Source organism: Rhinolophus ferrumequinum, chromosome 7 (genome assembly GCF_004115265.2).
Source record: "Rhinolophus ferrumequinum isolate MPI-CBG mRhiFer1 chromosome 7, mRhiFer1_v1.p, whole genome shotgun sequence".
Lineage (NCBI taxonomy): Eukaryota > Metazoa > Chordata > Mammalia > Chiroptera > Rhinolophidae > Rhinolophus > Rhinolophus ferrumequinum.
In genome coordinates, this window is record NC_046290.1 from 76,934,268 (window position 1) to 76,949,882 (window position 15,615).

At 35.1% G+C, this 15,615-nt stretch overlaps 1 protein-coding gene across 2 annotated transcripts in view; it reads left to right on the forward strand.

The window, feature by feature from the left end:
- The window catches only part of YTHDC2 (YTH N6-methyladenosine RNA binding protein C2), a 62,396-nt gene extending 53,747 nt beyond the window's left edge, over positions 1-8,649 (forward strand). For both annotated transcript variants that reach the window (XM_033111017.1, XM_033111018.1), the window contains exons 27-29: positions 3,532-3,735; positions 5,394-5,576; positions 6,857-8,649. In XM_033111017.1, coding sequence (XP_032966908.1) covers positions 3,532-3,735; positions 5,394-5,576; positions 6,857-6,937 — 468 coding nt within the window. In that variant the 3' untranslated portion in view covers positions 6,938-8,649. The remainder of the gene's footprint in view (positions 1-3,531; positions 3,736-5,393; positions 5,577-6,856) is intronic.
- The last annotated feature ends 6,966 nt before the right edge of the window (positions 8,650-15,615 follow it).

The window sequence follows — 15,615 nt, forward strand, 5'->3', positions numbered from 1 at the left end:
GGTGTCCAAACTTTTTTCAACGTTTTTCACCAAGGGCCATATGCGGTAAAATATACAAACGGCCGGACCACTCACTCCAGGTGAAGTACGTTTTGCATCACCTGGTTTATTTAAGTGAACTAAATAATATTTTTGGAATTTGCTTCGGGCCAATTAACAATGGATTGCGGGCCGCAGTTTACCCGCGGGCCACAGTTTGCACACCCCTGACCTATACAGTTGTTCCAGCACCACTTGTTGAAAAGATTATCCTTTTTCCACTGAATTACCTTGGTACCTTTGTCAAAAATTAATTGACCCTAAATATCTGGTCTATTTATTGGACTCTATTCTGTTTCATCGATATTTCTCTTTTTGCTATAGTGACTTGATTATAGTACCTTTGCAGTAACTTCATAGTAAGTCTTGAAATCAGTTGTTTTTTTCTCCAAATCTGTTCTTTTTCAAAATTGTTTTGGCTATCCTAGGTCCTTTGTGTTTTTATATAAACTTTAGAAAATGCTTGTCAATTTCCACACAAAACATTTTTGTTTTTTGAGTGAAATTGCATTGAATCAAATCAATTTGAAGACAATTGACAATTAACAATTTTTAGTCTTTCGTCCATAAGTATGGTGTATATCTGTATTTATTTAGAAATTCTTTAATTTCTCTCAGCAGTTTTGTAAATTTCAGAGTTTAGGTATTACACATTTTTTGTTACATTTATCCCTAAGTAGTTTATATTTTTGATGCTGTTTTTAAATTTTTAATTTTCAGTTGTTCATTGTTAGCATATAAAAATACATTTGAGTTTTGTATATTTATCCTATGTCCCATGATCTTACTTCATTTATTAATTCTGTTAGCTTTTATTGTAGATTTTTCAGAGTTTTCTCCATGGATAATCATGCCATCTGTTAATAAAGATAGTTTGACTTTCTAATAAGGATGCTGTTTGTATCTTTTCTTGCCTTATCTCTCTTGCTAGAACCTCCAGTAAAATGTTTAATAAAAGTGTTGAGAGCAGACATTTGCCTTGACCTTAGAGGAAAAGAAAGCCTTAATTAAGTCTTTTACCGTTTAGCATGATGTAACTGTGGAACTCTTCCTTTTGTATTGAGATTGCTGAGAGGCTTTATTATGAATAAGCATTGAATTATGTTCAATCCTTTTTTTTTTTTTTTTTTTTTTACTTGAAATGATAACACATTTCCTTTTTTGGTCTGTTTTTATAGTGGATGTCACTGAGTGATTTTCTAATGTTTATACCTCACTTGGTCATGATGTATTATACTTTTAAATATTGCTGGATTTGATTTTGTTCAGTCAAAAATTTTGTTAAATGAGAGATCTTTATTTATGAGAGATCTTCTGTGATTCTCTTGTGTTATCTTTCTATGGTTTGGTATTAGGGTAATGCTGGCCTCATAAGATTAGTTGGAAAGTGTACCTCCTCTTCAATTTTTTGGAAGAGATGTGTAGAACTGGTATTTCTAATTTAAATGTTTGGTAGAATTCACTAGTGAAGCCATTTTTAGTTTTCTCTACTGATCAGTATTATGCCACTTTGGGTGTAGCTTGAGAATCTTGCAACAGTGTACTTTTATTTTACACTTCAGTCCTTTGTGTTATTGGTTTCATAGATTTTATTCCTACATATGTTATAAATGCCATACTGCATTATTTTTACTTGCATAGCTAATTATCAATTATTTTGTACCAAAAGTCAGAATAATGACTTTTATATTTCCTCAATATTCAGCTATTTCCTTTGCTCTTTGTTCTTTGTTTTACATGAATTTCTATCTTGGGTCATATACTTCTGTCTGAAAACCTTTATATGACATTCCTTCTAGTACAGATCTGCTGGAAGGGAATTCTTTAATCTTTTGTCTGGAAGGTCTTTTTCACTTTTATTTTTGCAAGGTATTTTTATTGTGTATATAATTCTAGATTGACAGTGGTTTTCTTTCATTACTGTAAAGATGTCACACTATTGTCTTTTGCTTTACATAGTTTCTGATGGGACGTTTACTACCATTCTTATCTTTGTTTTTCTGTATATAGTGTATCCTTTTTCCCTCTAGTTTTTAAGATTTTCTTTTTGTCACTTGTTTACAGTAGTTTGATTTAGATATGACTTGGGCTGGTTTTCTTCATATTTCTTCTTCAATCTGTGTATTTATAGTTTCTATCAATTTGGGAAAATTTAAGAACATTATTTTTTCACTTTTTTTTTATATTTCACCTCTTCCCCTTTCTGGGACTCTGGATACACAAATCTAAGACCAATTGACATTGTTCCACAGGTCACTGATACTTTTCATTTTTTTCAGTTGTTTTCTCTTTGCTTCATTTGAGATAGTCTCTATTGCTGTATCTTTAAGTTCACATAAAAAAATATTTTTCTTATTTGTAATCTCTACTGTGCATTCTTTCTAGTGTATTTTCATTTCAAATATTATATTTTCATCTCTGGAGTACCCTTTGGGTTTAACAAAATATCTTCTATTTATCCTCTCATCAGGTTCATGATTCCTTTATCTTCTAAAACATAGTGAATTGTATTTATAATAGTTGTTTTAACATTCTTGTCTCCTAATTGCATCATCTCTGAGTCTCTTCCTATTGAATTTTTTTCTTCTGGTGATAGGTCATAGTCTCCTATTTCTTTGCATTCCTTACAATTTTGTTTGGCTGCTAGATTTTTGTTATATTCCTTTAGTGTTAGACATTCTTCTTGTATACAGTTAAGTTAGTTGCAATCTGTTTAATCCTTTCAAGATTTACTAGTAAGCAGTATTAGGGTGGATCAGGAGCAGTTTTTATCTGGGACTAATTTAGTTCCAATATTAAGGCGTGATTTTTCTGTGGGCTAATGCCCTATGTATTACAAACTCTTTCCATTCTGGCTGGGGATAGCATGGAATATTCTCAACCATGTGTGAGCTCTGGGAATTGTTTGGTCTACTGCTTTCCTTTGGGTCTTTTCCTGGCTTCAGGTCCTTTATTCTCATCATGTGCAGGTCAGTACTTAGCCAAAAATTTGTGAGGACCCTTCTACTGTTTCCCAGGAGCTCATTCTATGCATTTCCCGTCTATCTAATACAATGCTATGCAAATTCTAGCTACCTTGGTCTGTCTCTGCAGTTCAGTGAGACCACTAGTTTCTGTTTGTTTTTTTTCCCTACACTCACCTGGAAACTGGATCCAGGCAGTCAGCTAGAGCATTGTTGTTTTGGTTTCAGACTTAAAAGTTTATTAAAATATTTTCTGAAAGTACATTTGGAGTATAAATCAAAGTTGGTAATCCAGGATCCTTTCTTGATAAGGGATTTTGAATGCTTTGAAATTGAGTGCTTGGGTTAGCTCTTTAGCCTCTTTTTGATTGAGCCTTGTGTAGGTTTTCAGGAATGATAGAGCAATTTGTATTTGTTGAATGTTTGGTAAAATATCTTAGTTTATATGTTTATAAAGATGTTATTTAATGGAGCCTATTGATTTCGAAAGGTCAAATTACCTTTCAAGAATTTATGCATTCTTTTATAGGGCTCAAAATCTCCTTCACCAAGACCAAACATGCCAGTTCGATACTTCATAATGAAGAGTAGCAATTTGAGAAACCTTGAAATTTCTCAACAGAAGGGTATCTGGTCTACAACCCCTAGTAATGAGAGGAAGCTAAATCGAGCTTTTTGGGAAAGCAGCATGGTTTACTTGGTATTTTCTGTTCAAGGATCTGGACATTTCCAGGTGAGCCATCCTGAAACAATAAAATGGGGTCGTTCTGGCTGCAGGTTAGACCAAAGAGATAAAAACAAAATAAAAACAAACAAACAAAGAAAAAACTCTGGCTTTTTATTGCATCAGAATGCAAGAATTCTTTTTGCTTGTCTGAAAATGAGGAATATATTGTACTTCAAGGGAATGAAAAAAGGGATCCCATTGTTTTGGCCTTATCTTACTAGAGCCTCTCCAGATAAACAATTTCTCTTTCTGAAGACAGCTTTAGATTTACCATTTCTCAGGTAGATTGAAAGTAATGAGAAGCTTGACAATTGGTAAAATGTTTGTTTAAATAGGCTGAGCAATAGATGATTGGATAAATAAATTGTGGTATATTTATAAAATGGAATATTACTCTGCTCTAAAAAATAATGAAATCTTACCATTTGCAACAACATGGATGGACCTAGAGAATATTATGCTAAGTGAAATAAGTCAGACTGAGAAAGACAAATACCATAAGATCTCACTTACATGTGGCGTCTAAAGAACAGAATAAATGAGCAAACAAAACAGAAAAAGACCCAGAGATACAGAGAAAAAAACTGGTGGTTGCTAGATGGGAGGGGGGTTTGAAGGATGAGGGAAGTGAAGGGATTAGAAAGTACAAATTGGTAGTCACAAAATAGTCACGGGTATGTGAAATATGGTATGGGGAATATGATCAATAATGTTGTAAAGATGAGGTAGGATGCCAAATGGGTACTAGACTTACCAGGGGGATCCCTTCATAGATTATTTAGATGCCTGACCACTGCACTGTACACCTGAAGCTGAAGTAGAATAATATTGAATGTCAGCTATAATTAAATATATGTGTGTGTACACACACACACACACACACACACACACACGGGGTGCCAAAAAATGTATAAACATTTTAATAAAGGAAAAATATTAAAATTATAGTACTTAATATATACCAATAACAAACAATGAATACAAGTCATGTGTATACATTTTTTTGGCACCCTCGGTATTATACTCATGGGATGTAAAGTACAACATAGGGAATATAGTCAGTGGTACTATAATAGCTATATACAATGTCAGAGGGGTAGTAGACTTGGAGGGGTTATCACTTTGTGAGGGGTGTAAATGTCTAATCATTATATTGTTTTATACACCGGAAACTAATATAATTAAAAAAATAAAAAATAAAATAAATAGGCTGAGGAAGTCAGTATTGACAATCAAGAAACTGAGTGTGTTTTTTTAATTTATCTTGACTTAATGTATATCTGAATTTACAGAATAATGAATTTGTTTTTTGATATCATAATTTTTGGAAGTAAATACTTAGAGGTTAGATTGTACCAATTTATAATGGAATAAATGTGGATTTAGAACTATTGGTACATCATTTAGAAAATATCGGTTCATATTTGAAATTATGTTAGAGGGTTGGAATTGACCTTTTCTCTTAAATTCGCTAATATATTTTTTTATTAAAAACAATAAGTAATTTACTTTTTGTTTTTGTTAGTTATGTATTATTTTTCATTATATTTTTACCTTAAAATAAAATTAAAAAAAAACAAGACAAAACAGTGCTTTCTCAGATATATTGAATTCAAACTTTTTAATATCCTCATTTTCACCCTTCACCCTCATTTTACCCACAGGGATTTTCAAGGATGTCGTCTGAGATAGGAAGGGAGAAGAGCCAGGACTGGGGCTCAGCTGGACTAGGAGGAGTATTTAAGGTGGAGTGGATACGAAAAGAAAGTCTTCCCTTTCAGTTTGCACATCATTTACTCAATCCTTGGAATGATAACAAGAAAGTCCAGATAAGCAGAGATGGGCAGGTATACAATGGCAATTAATATTTTTCTTCTATTATTTTTCTTTCTTTTTTTTTTTTGCTGTTATTCAGTGATTTGTGTGAGAAGCAAATATAAGAATACATGTTATATTTTCCAAATACACTTGAGAGATAGTGGTTCAGATTTGTAAAAGAGCTAATAAAACCTACTTGTAAATGTCTCTGACAGAGCTCATTGCTTTTTTAACATTCTGTAAATTTGGCTTCTCTCATTGCATATATAAAATTTTTCTTAAGTCACTTTATGGAGGCTCCTATTGTCTCGTTAGTAAACTAAGGTATGATCAAACTTGAGTGTAATTCTGAAGTAATTTCATTAAAGTCTAAGAATAATGATATCCTTTTTCTTTATGGCTTTAATTATGTAACATAAATAATAACCTTTTAATATTTTTATGGCTTGTTTTATTTCTGTTGTGTTTTGCTTTGCTTTCATGATGCATTTTAAACTAGTTAGATTGATGGAAATTAACATATATATGGACTATTGTCCTAGCTGCTTAAATGAGGTAATTTAATTTAATGTGTATAATGACTTATTAGCCCAATTTTATGTAGGATAAAATAGACTCAGAGAAATAAGTCTTGCCTGAGGTCACACAACTAAAACTTTATTTGAACCAGTGTGACTCACTTCAGATCACCATATGAAGACTGTTTGGATTCTTTTTAAATGCACCTCATAGTACAAGAGGACAATAAATGACATTCTTTTCAGTTGTATAATAGTATTTTAATTTTTATTGTATAATAATGATTTTGAAATAAATATAATACATAAGATAAGAATATTATATAGTCGCTAAGATAGTTCCTTAAAAAACCCCAAAACATCTAATATGCTAAGTTTCACAGTAAACCTTTTGAAGTTCAAGCTGAGTGCTTTTGCTAAATCACCATTATAAATAAAATTCATTATTTCCAGATGCAAAAAAATTTAGAAGAACTCCATGGAAATCTCTTCTAAGTTCTTCTAAGTTGTAACAGATAGTTACGATATTTGCAGGTTAACTGCAATCCTGAAGTCTGGAAGACAAGTCCATAAATCTTAATGCAAAGTATTGGAGTAGTGCATACCATATGATTTGAGCATGTTCTGGTAGAAAAATGAAATTTAAGGTGATTTTCTTACAGTTTTTTATGTAGTTGTTATTGATGATTATAAAATAGTTTATTGATTATAAATTACAAAATAGTTATTGATGATTTAAAAAACTTCAATTCAGTTCTTTTTATGTTTATTCTGACTTTTGATTTCTCTAGGAACTAGAACCTCAGGTTGGGGAACAATTGCTCCAGTTATGGGAACGCCTTCCATTGGGGGAAAAAACCACAACTGATTGACTGACACTCAGGTTATGCCATACTTTGACTTTGGGCACTGGCATTCAGTATATCTTTTGTGATCATTCAGTATGTCTTTCAGGTTATTTATCTTTTCTTTTTTGTTTCTTTTTTTAAAAAACCTTCCTGGAACTCTTAGCTATGGAAGAACATCATCATGGCTTTTTGTAACCTCTGAATGCACTGAATTCTAAAAAGTTAGATGGTGTATGTGTTACAAATGGGCTTTTCTGGTTTAGAGTGTTGCTAAAAGAGTGTCATATAAAAGAGAAAAGGATAATTTCAATTTTTATAGTTATAGGGAATGATTATGTAATGTTTGTTAATGGTATGTTTATAATTGAATAAAATAGTAGTTTCATTATTTGACAAAACAGCACTTATTTTAAATATACTTAATTTGAAGTTGAACATTTCATTTGTTTAAAACACTGAATTATAATTCTTATTGATGATTTTTTTAATGCAAAGTAAATATGTTACTTTTAAGAAAGGCCTGAACATATCAGTACATCTGAGCACCATTTTAGAGAGTCAACGCTTAAGATTTATCATTAAAAAACAAACAAGCAAACGGAAGCAAACAACCAAATTAAAGAATGTTTCTTTTCAAATAGTGTATGCTGATTAAGGGTGATTTATTCTACCATTTTAAACCTAAGATGTGGTAAGAAAAAAAAGGGGGAATATTTTTTTTTCTGCCATTATAAAATGCAGTAAAATCTGAAGAAAGGCAGAGTTTCTCCCTGTCTGTGATCAGATTAGATTCAGTACTTAGTTTTCTTCCTGGTTCTGCCTCTTTTAACCTGAAGTGTATGATACTGCTTTCTTTCTCCCATGTTACAACCTTCACACATCTCTTATATGAGCATAGTAATTGTGACCTCTTTGTTTTGTCTAGGGAAACTTGATTTAGACAAGTTAAAAATTTAAACAAGTTATGCAAGTTATAAAAAATGCTCAAAGTTAGTAGTAACATGGTTTCTGTACATCTTCCAAACTAAAGCCCACAAACATTACAGTTTCTAATGCCTTCTATTTGTTTTCTAGTACTTTTTATCCTGCTTAGGTTTTTGGATATGGTTTCTCTTTTTTTTGCATTTATGGTTTAATAAATGGTGGGGTAATTTTTTGTAAACCTATGTTAGTGCCAAATGTCCATTTCTTTGCCATTTTAGAATTATTTGGTTTGAACTCTACCACCATTGTCTATAAAGTTTCCTAAGAGGCTTTTCATAGGGAAATAGAGGTACAGTGAAAAAGAGAAGTGTCTTGGTTACTGAGCTCTAAATAGAACAGGTTTGATAGCACTTCTCATAATACATTTGGGTGATTGTTATATAACAACAAAAAAATTAATTCAATTTAAAGACAAAAAGAAAATTCCAAGTCCTCTGCTTCTGTATTTGAGAACAAAGAAGTGAAAATCATAGGTCAATGTAAAATCTTAAGATTCTACTTGTCTGCAGTAGCATTGTATTTTGTTGCATTAGTTTAGAATGTCAGCTGTGATTTTTGCCTGTATTTATATTATTGGATTTTTAAATATTTGTTCATTTGTTTTATACTTTGAGACATACCAATAAATTGAGATTATATGAATTATGTTCCACTGTATGTGTATTACAGTTCTTTCTTATTAGAGCAACTTGTGTTTCTCTGGTAATGTACACATTTGTCTAGGTATATATTAAGGACTTTCAAAAAATAAAACTTGTTTTAAATGTCATCTGTTTTCTAATATCTAGCATTGTATGTAAATGATGAGTTTATTGATATTTAAAATGAATACAAGTTGAATGTAATTAAAATGCTGGTTTTGGAAGAGGTGAACTTTAAATGTACGTATTAAATGAAATTCTATTGAATTACTTATATCTTGTTATTTCTGATACTATATAGTAGGACTAAGGTAATAATGATCAGTAATATCTTTTGAGATATTAGTGATTTTCAAGTACCTTGAAAAATACTAAATTGATTTGGAAGGTGATGGTTTCATATCAGTACCTCCTCCTCAAAAAAAATTGCCTTAGAATGATAGGTGGATGGAAAAAAAATCTCATGACATGTTTTAATTTAAAATCATTTGAATATTAATAAAATATGCAGTCATCCACCTTCTCCTCTCAGTCAGAACCCTTCAATATGGTAACTTGCCATTGTATCCACTGAGTTACCCAGCCTTACTCTACCAATTACAGCAAAGACAGGCAATGAGAAAAAAACTAATCTCAGTGACTATTTCAAGAAAAGACATATTTATTTAAGAATTTGTCCTCAGAGAATAATTCTTCATCATTTAAAATCTTATATCCTGAAACAGAGAAAGTCTAGAGGAGTAAGTCAAATGAGTGCACCTCTGAATCAACACCAGGGCAAAAATATTGAAGCTGAACATGTAACTCACAAGTGACCACACGTTCCAGTCTGAATGAGCCTCCCATAGTAGAGATCCTCACTGCGCTCCAAAGCTCTCCACAATTCCATTCTCCCCAAAGTTACCACACAGTGTCAACATGTCCAAGACCACTGGATGCACCTTGGTCTTTTCAGCTAAATGTGAAATTTCCACTTGGAAGTCTAATAAAAATCTCAAACTCTGCATATTCAGAATTGAACTACTATTGTTTCCCTGCAACCTGTTCCAACAAAGCTGTGTGTCCTCTTTTCAGTTGATGCCAACTCCATTACTTTGGTTGCTGAGGCCAGAAAACTTGGAATCATCTTGATGCCTATCTTTCTTTCAGTCCAATCCATCAGAAAGTTTTCTTGGGTCTACCTTCAGAATATTTCTAGACTCCAGCTGTTTCTCACCACAACTGTCACAACCACTCTGAAGTGACACCGTCATTCTCACCTGGATTACTGAGATGGCTTCCTAGGATGTCGTCCCTCTCCTACTTCTCCCTGCTGCCACGAATTTATTTTCAACACAGAAATCAGTGGTCCTTTAAAAACATTACATCTGTTAATATTACTTTGCTGCTCAAAACCCTCCAGTGGCTCCCCATTTCACTCAAAAGCTGAAGTCCTTATAATGGCATAAATACCTTAAATGATCTGGTCCCCCACTATATCTCTAACCTTGCTTCTACTCATTTCACTTTAGCCACATTCACCTTCTCACTATTTCTTGAACATAGCAGGCACATTCCAGCCTCAGAGACTTGTTTTAGCTGTTCACTGAGTCTGGAATGCTCTTCTCAGAATATCTGCGTAGCCAACTAGTTACCATGTAGTGTTAGGTTTACTGTAAAGTTTTCTTTAAAATTTTATAAATAAACTTTTATAAATAATATACATTAAATTAACTTTTTTTGAAGATGTACAGATCTGTGAATTTTAACACATGTACAGATTTACGTAATTTTTGCCACATTCAGGATACCTTTCCATCATCCTCCAAATTTCCTCATGCTATCTCTTTGTAATTATATCTTCCTTTTCCCCCAAACCCCAGACAGCCATTGATTTATTTTCTGACATTCTAGTTTGCTCCTTTTGAGAATATCATATAAATAGAATCATGCAATATGTAACTTTTTGGGACTGGCTTCTTTCTGCAAAATGCCTTTGAAATTGACCCAAGTTGTCATGTATATCAAAGTTCATGTCATGTATATCAAAGTTCTAGGTCAAGACGGTAGAGGAGGTAAACACTGTGTTCGGCTACTCCCATGACTACATATGGATTACAACTAAATTATGCAACGACCATCATTGAGAACCACCTGAACACTAGCTGAACAGAAGTCCTATAACAGGATATAAAGAAGAAGCCACACGGAGACTAGTAGGAGAGACAGAGACAAGGGATTGACAATTCCCACACCCTTGTGAGGCAATTAAGAATCGTGAGGGATATTTCAGCTGTGAAGGTGTCTCCCCTGAGGAGCAGTGGGTGCCAGCCTCACACTGGGCTCCCCAGCCCAGGGCTATAGTGCTGGGAAGAGGAGTGCCGATAACATCTGCAGTCAAAACGAGCAGGGATTGTGTCTGAGTGAGATGGGATGTGCTGGGGGCTTAGGCACTGCAGGTCTTAAAAGGCCCAAGAGCAGACTCACCTGCTCATAAATTCACTCGCTCTTGGCTCCAGAGCAGGAGAGGCAACTCAAAGCACCAGGGACATAACAGGGAGGAACTAAATTGAGTAGCTTCAGGGCGAGGACTGGAGGGACAGGGTCAGGACAGCTCTGTCTGGGGACAGAAGTGCTGGCAGGTGCCATTGTTCCTTTGTTGAGCCCTTGCCCACTCAAGCATGTGGGCACCAAATCTGAGCTCCCCATTAACCTGCCTAGTACCATTTGCCCCACCTAACACATGTACCTGGCCCAGTGGCTCCTCCACATTAGCACCCTGCCTCAGCTCATGCTGTGGACTTTCCGAAAAGCTCTCAAATGTCCACAAACCCCAAATAAGTAGTGGCTTGCCACGGTGTGGCCTGTACCTCTTGCTAGCTACCCCAAGCCCAGCACAAACTGCAACCAGTCTCAACTTGCAGTGTAACACCCATCAGGTAGCCCTAAGTCTGGAATAAGCAGTGGCCAGTTTTGGCTTTGAACGTAGCTTCAACTAGGCCGCCACAAACCTAGCACAAGTGGCAGCTGGCCTCAGCTCACATCATAGTGCCCAGCAAAGTTTCCCAACCCGGACACTCATGGCAGCCTGGCTCAATTAAGAGAATAACCTCTCCCAAGTGCCGCCAAGTACAGCACAAGCAACTACCAACCACAAATCACTTTGTAGCTCCTACTTGATGGTCCAAAGCCAGGCAAAATCAGTGGCGGACCTTCACCTACATTGGAGCCCCTCCCAAGAGGCTCCAGAACGAACACACATGGTAGCTGACTTCAGACCACACCAGAGTACCACCCAACCAGCTCCACTAATGACACACCAGAAAGGTGGACTTGGCTGGCACAAAAGCCCTGCTAAAGTGACTCCTGACCTGTGGGGTCAACCCTGGCACAACAGCTCATCTGCTAGAGTCATGGCCAGCCCTCATAGCCAGTCAGCAAGAGGGTCAATCCCACCCACTGATATGCCAATAGCAATCCAGGCTCAATTATAGCAGGAAGGCACATACAATCCACATAAGGGACAACCTGGAGTACCTGACTCAGGTGACCAAGAAGAGTGTGCTACTGGGCCCCACTAATTAAGGCCACTCTGCCAAGACCAGGAAATGTAGCAGATCTACATAATACATAGAAACAAACACCAGGAGTCAGCCAAATTGAGGAGACAAACATGTCCCAAATGAAAGAACAGGACAACCTCTAGAAAAAGAGAAACAGAGACAAGCAATCTACCAGATGCAGAGTTCAAAACACTGGTTATAAGGCTGCTCAATGAACTTAGGAGATGAATGGATGAACTCAGAACTTCAACAAAGAGATAGGAAGCATAAAAATTGAGACAGAAAACATAAAAAGTAAAGAATGCAATAATTAAGATGAAGACTACATTAGAGGAAACCATAAGGATTAGATGAAGCAGAGGATTGAATCAATGACTGAAAGACAAAGTAGTGGAAAATATCCAATTGGAACAGCAAAAAGAAGAAAAGAACCCTCTAAATGAGATAGTTTAAGAGCCCTCTGACAAAGTGATAACTCCCCACCCCCAATCTACTACCCCTCTGACATTGTGAAACTAAAAAAAAAAAAAAAGAGAGAGAGAGAGCCCTTTGGGAACACATCAAGCATAACAGCATAACAACATTCACATCAGAAGGAGAAGACAGCAAGGAATTGAAAACCTATTTGAAGAAATAATGACTGAAAACTTCCCTAAACTGGTGAGGGAACTAGACATACAGGTCCAGGAAGCAGAGAGAGTCCCAAACAAGATGAACCAAAGAGGCCCACACCAAGACACAGTAATTAAAATCCCAAAGGTTAAAGACAGAGAATCTTAAAGGCAGCAAGAGGAAAGCAATTAAGTTACATACAAATAAGACTATCAATTGATTTCTAAAACAGAAACTTTGCAGACCGGAAGGGATTGGCACGAAATATTCAAAGTAATGAAAGGAAGAGACCTACAACCAATATTGCTCTACCCAGCAAGGTTGAGCAATTGAAGGAGAGATAAGGAGTTTCCCAGACAAGAAAAAGATAAAGGAGTTCATCACCACCAAACCAGCATTACAGGAACAGTTAAAGGGACTTCTTTAAGAAGAAAAGAAAATATAAAAAAATATGAATAAGAAAATATAGGAAAAAAAACCTTCTCACTGATAAAGACAAACACTTAATAAAAGCAGTGGATCAACCAAGTATAAAGCTAGTACAAAGTTTAAAAGACAAAACTAAGAAGATCATGTGTAATTACAACAAATTAAGGGATACACACACACACACACACACAAATAATGACAAAAACATAAATGTGGAGGTGGTGAGTAAAAATTGTGATGAATTTAGAATGTGGTCAAACTTGAGCAACCATCAACTTAAAATAGACTGCTATAAACATAGCTTGGTATATGTGAAGCACATGGTAACCACAAACCAAAACTCTATAAGAAATATACAAGAAATAAAAAGGAATCCAAACATAACACTATTGAAAGTCATCAATATACAAGACAGAAAAGCAAGAGATTAAGAAAGGAGCAGAGAAGAACTACAAATACAATCAGAAAACAATTAATAAAATGACAATAACTACATATTTATCTATAATTATTTAAATGTAAATGAAATGAATGCTCAAATCAAAAGAGAGAGGATGGCTGAATGGATAGAAAAACAAACAAAAAAACAAGACCTGTGCATATGCTGCCTGCAAGAGACCCACTTCAGATCGAAAGACACACAGAGACTGAAAGTAAAGGTATGGAAAAATATGTTTTATGCAAATGGAAATGAAAATAAAGCTAGAGTAGCAATGATTATATTAGAAAACATAGACTTTAAAACAAAGGCTATAATGAGACAAAGAAGGTCATTTTATAGTGATAGAGAGCAATTCAACAAGAGCATATAACTCTTGTAAACATCTGTGCATCGAACATCAGAGTCCCTAAACATATAAAGAGAATACTGACAGACATAAAGAGAAAGATCGACAGTAATACAGAAATAATAGGGGAATTTAACACCCCATTGACATCAATGGATAGCTCACCCAGACAGAAAATCAACAAGGAAACAATGGCCTTAAATGACACATTTGACCAGATGGATTTATACTTTTAGAACATTACACCTGAAAACAGCAGAGTATACATTCTTTTCAAGTGCACGTGGAACATTTTTGCAGATAGACTACATGTTCGGCCACAAAACAAGTTTCAATACATTTTAGAAGACTGAAATCCTATCGAACATCTTCTCTAATCACAATGGTATGAAACTAGAAATTAATTACAAGAAGAAAATTGAAAAACACACAAACACATGTAGACTAACATGCTACTAAACAATGAATGGGTCAAATGAGATAAAGGAAGAAATCAAAAGATACCTTGAGACAAATGAAAATTAAAACACAATGACCCCAAATCTATGGGACACAACCTATCGCGTCCAGTGCAACACGGGCAGCAAGGGAACGAGAAGGGGCGGCTTTAGGTTAAGTTTTAAGAAAAAATGAAACAGAGACTTAATGCAGTTGAATCTCAGAGGGCCAAGGGTCTCACAGTTGTGAGAGACTGGAGGGCAGAATCAGGCCAACTGGTGGCTTTTATTGATTATACAAGGAAGTAAAAATGATCTTGTCTACGGTCTGTGAAACTCATCTATCATATCACAAAGGTGATTTAATCCAATTATCCCTGTTTGCAAACAGCCGGAGCAGAAAGTCTTATGATGACTTATTTGACGTATGTACCCTCCTGTGTATAAGCCTCTCATGATAAAACTTTGTTATTGAGCTAAACAAGGAGAGCTGATATTATCACTCTCATAATCCTCTCTCACAATCAGGAGCCAGTGTCAGCAATGGCTTCCTTTAAGCAGGGGGAAGGGGAGAAAATGCTCCTTCCCATATTTTCCATAGTAGCTCATTGGGGGTCTCCACACAGTTCCGCCTGTCTTAGGTTGTTCCTCACGTGAGAAATCTTACCCGTCCTTGGTTGCAAACCATCTTTTGGGGACCGGACAGAGAGACATGAGGTGTAAACATAAAGATGAAGCAAAGTCCCAAGAAGGCACAGTCTCACAGACTCTTCTTTCCTTAGGGAAAGGTACGAGGGGACAGTCGGCTAGACTGCTGCATGACAACCACCACCAAAGCAGTTATAAGGGAAATTCATAGTGATACAGGCTTTCCTTAAGAAACAAGAAAAATCTCAAATAAACAATCTAATCTTACATCTAAAGGAACTAGAAAAAGAACAACAAATAAAGCCCAAAGTGAGCAGAAGGAAGGAAATAATAAAGATCAGAGTGGAAATAAATGAAATAGAATCTTAAAAACAATAGAAAAGATCAGTGTAACCAAGAGCTCGTTGTTTGAAAGGATAAACCAATTTGATAAACCTTTAGCCGGATTCATCAAGAAAAAAAGAGAGAGCCCAAATAAATAACATCAGATATGAAAGAGGAGAGGGAACAACAGACACGACAGAAATGCAAAGGATTATAAGAAAATACTACAAATCATTATATGCTAAAAAATTGTACAACCTGGAAAACAAATTGATAAATTCCCAGAAACATACAGTC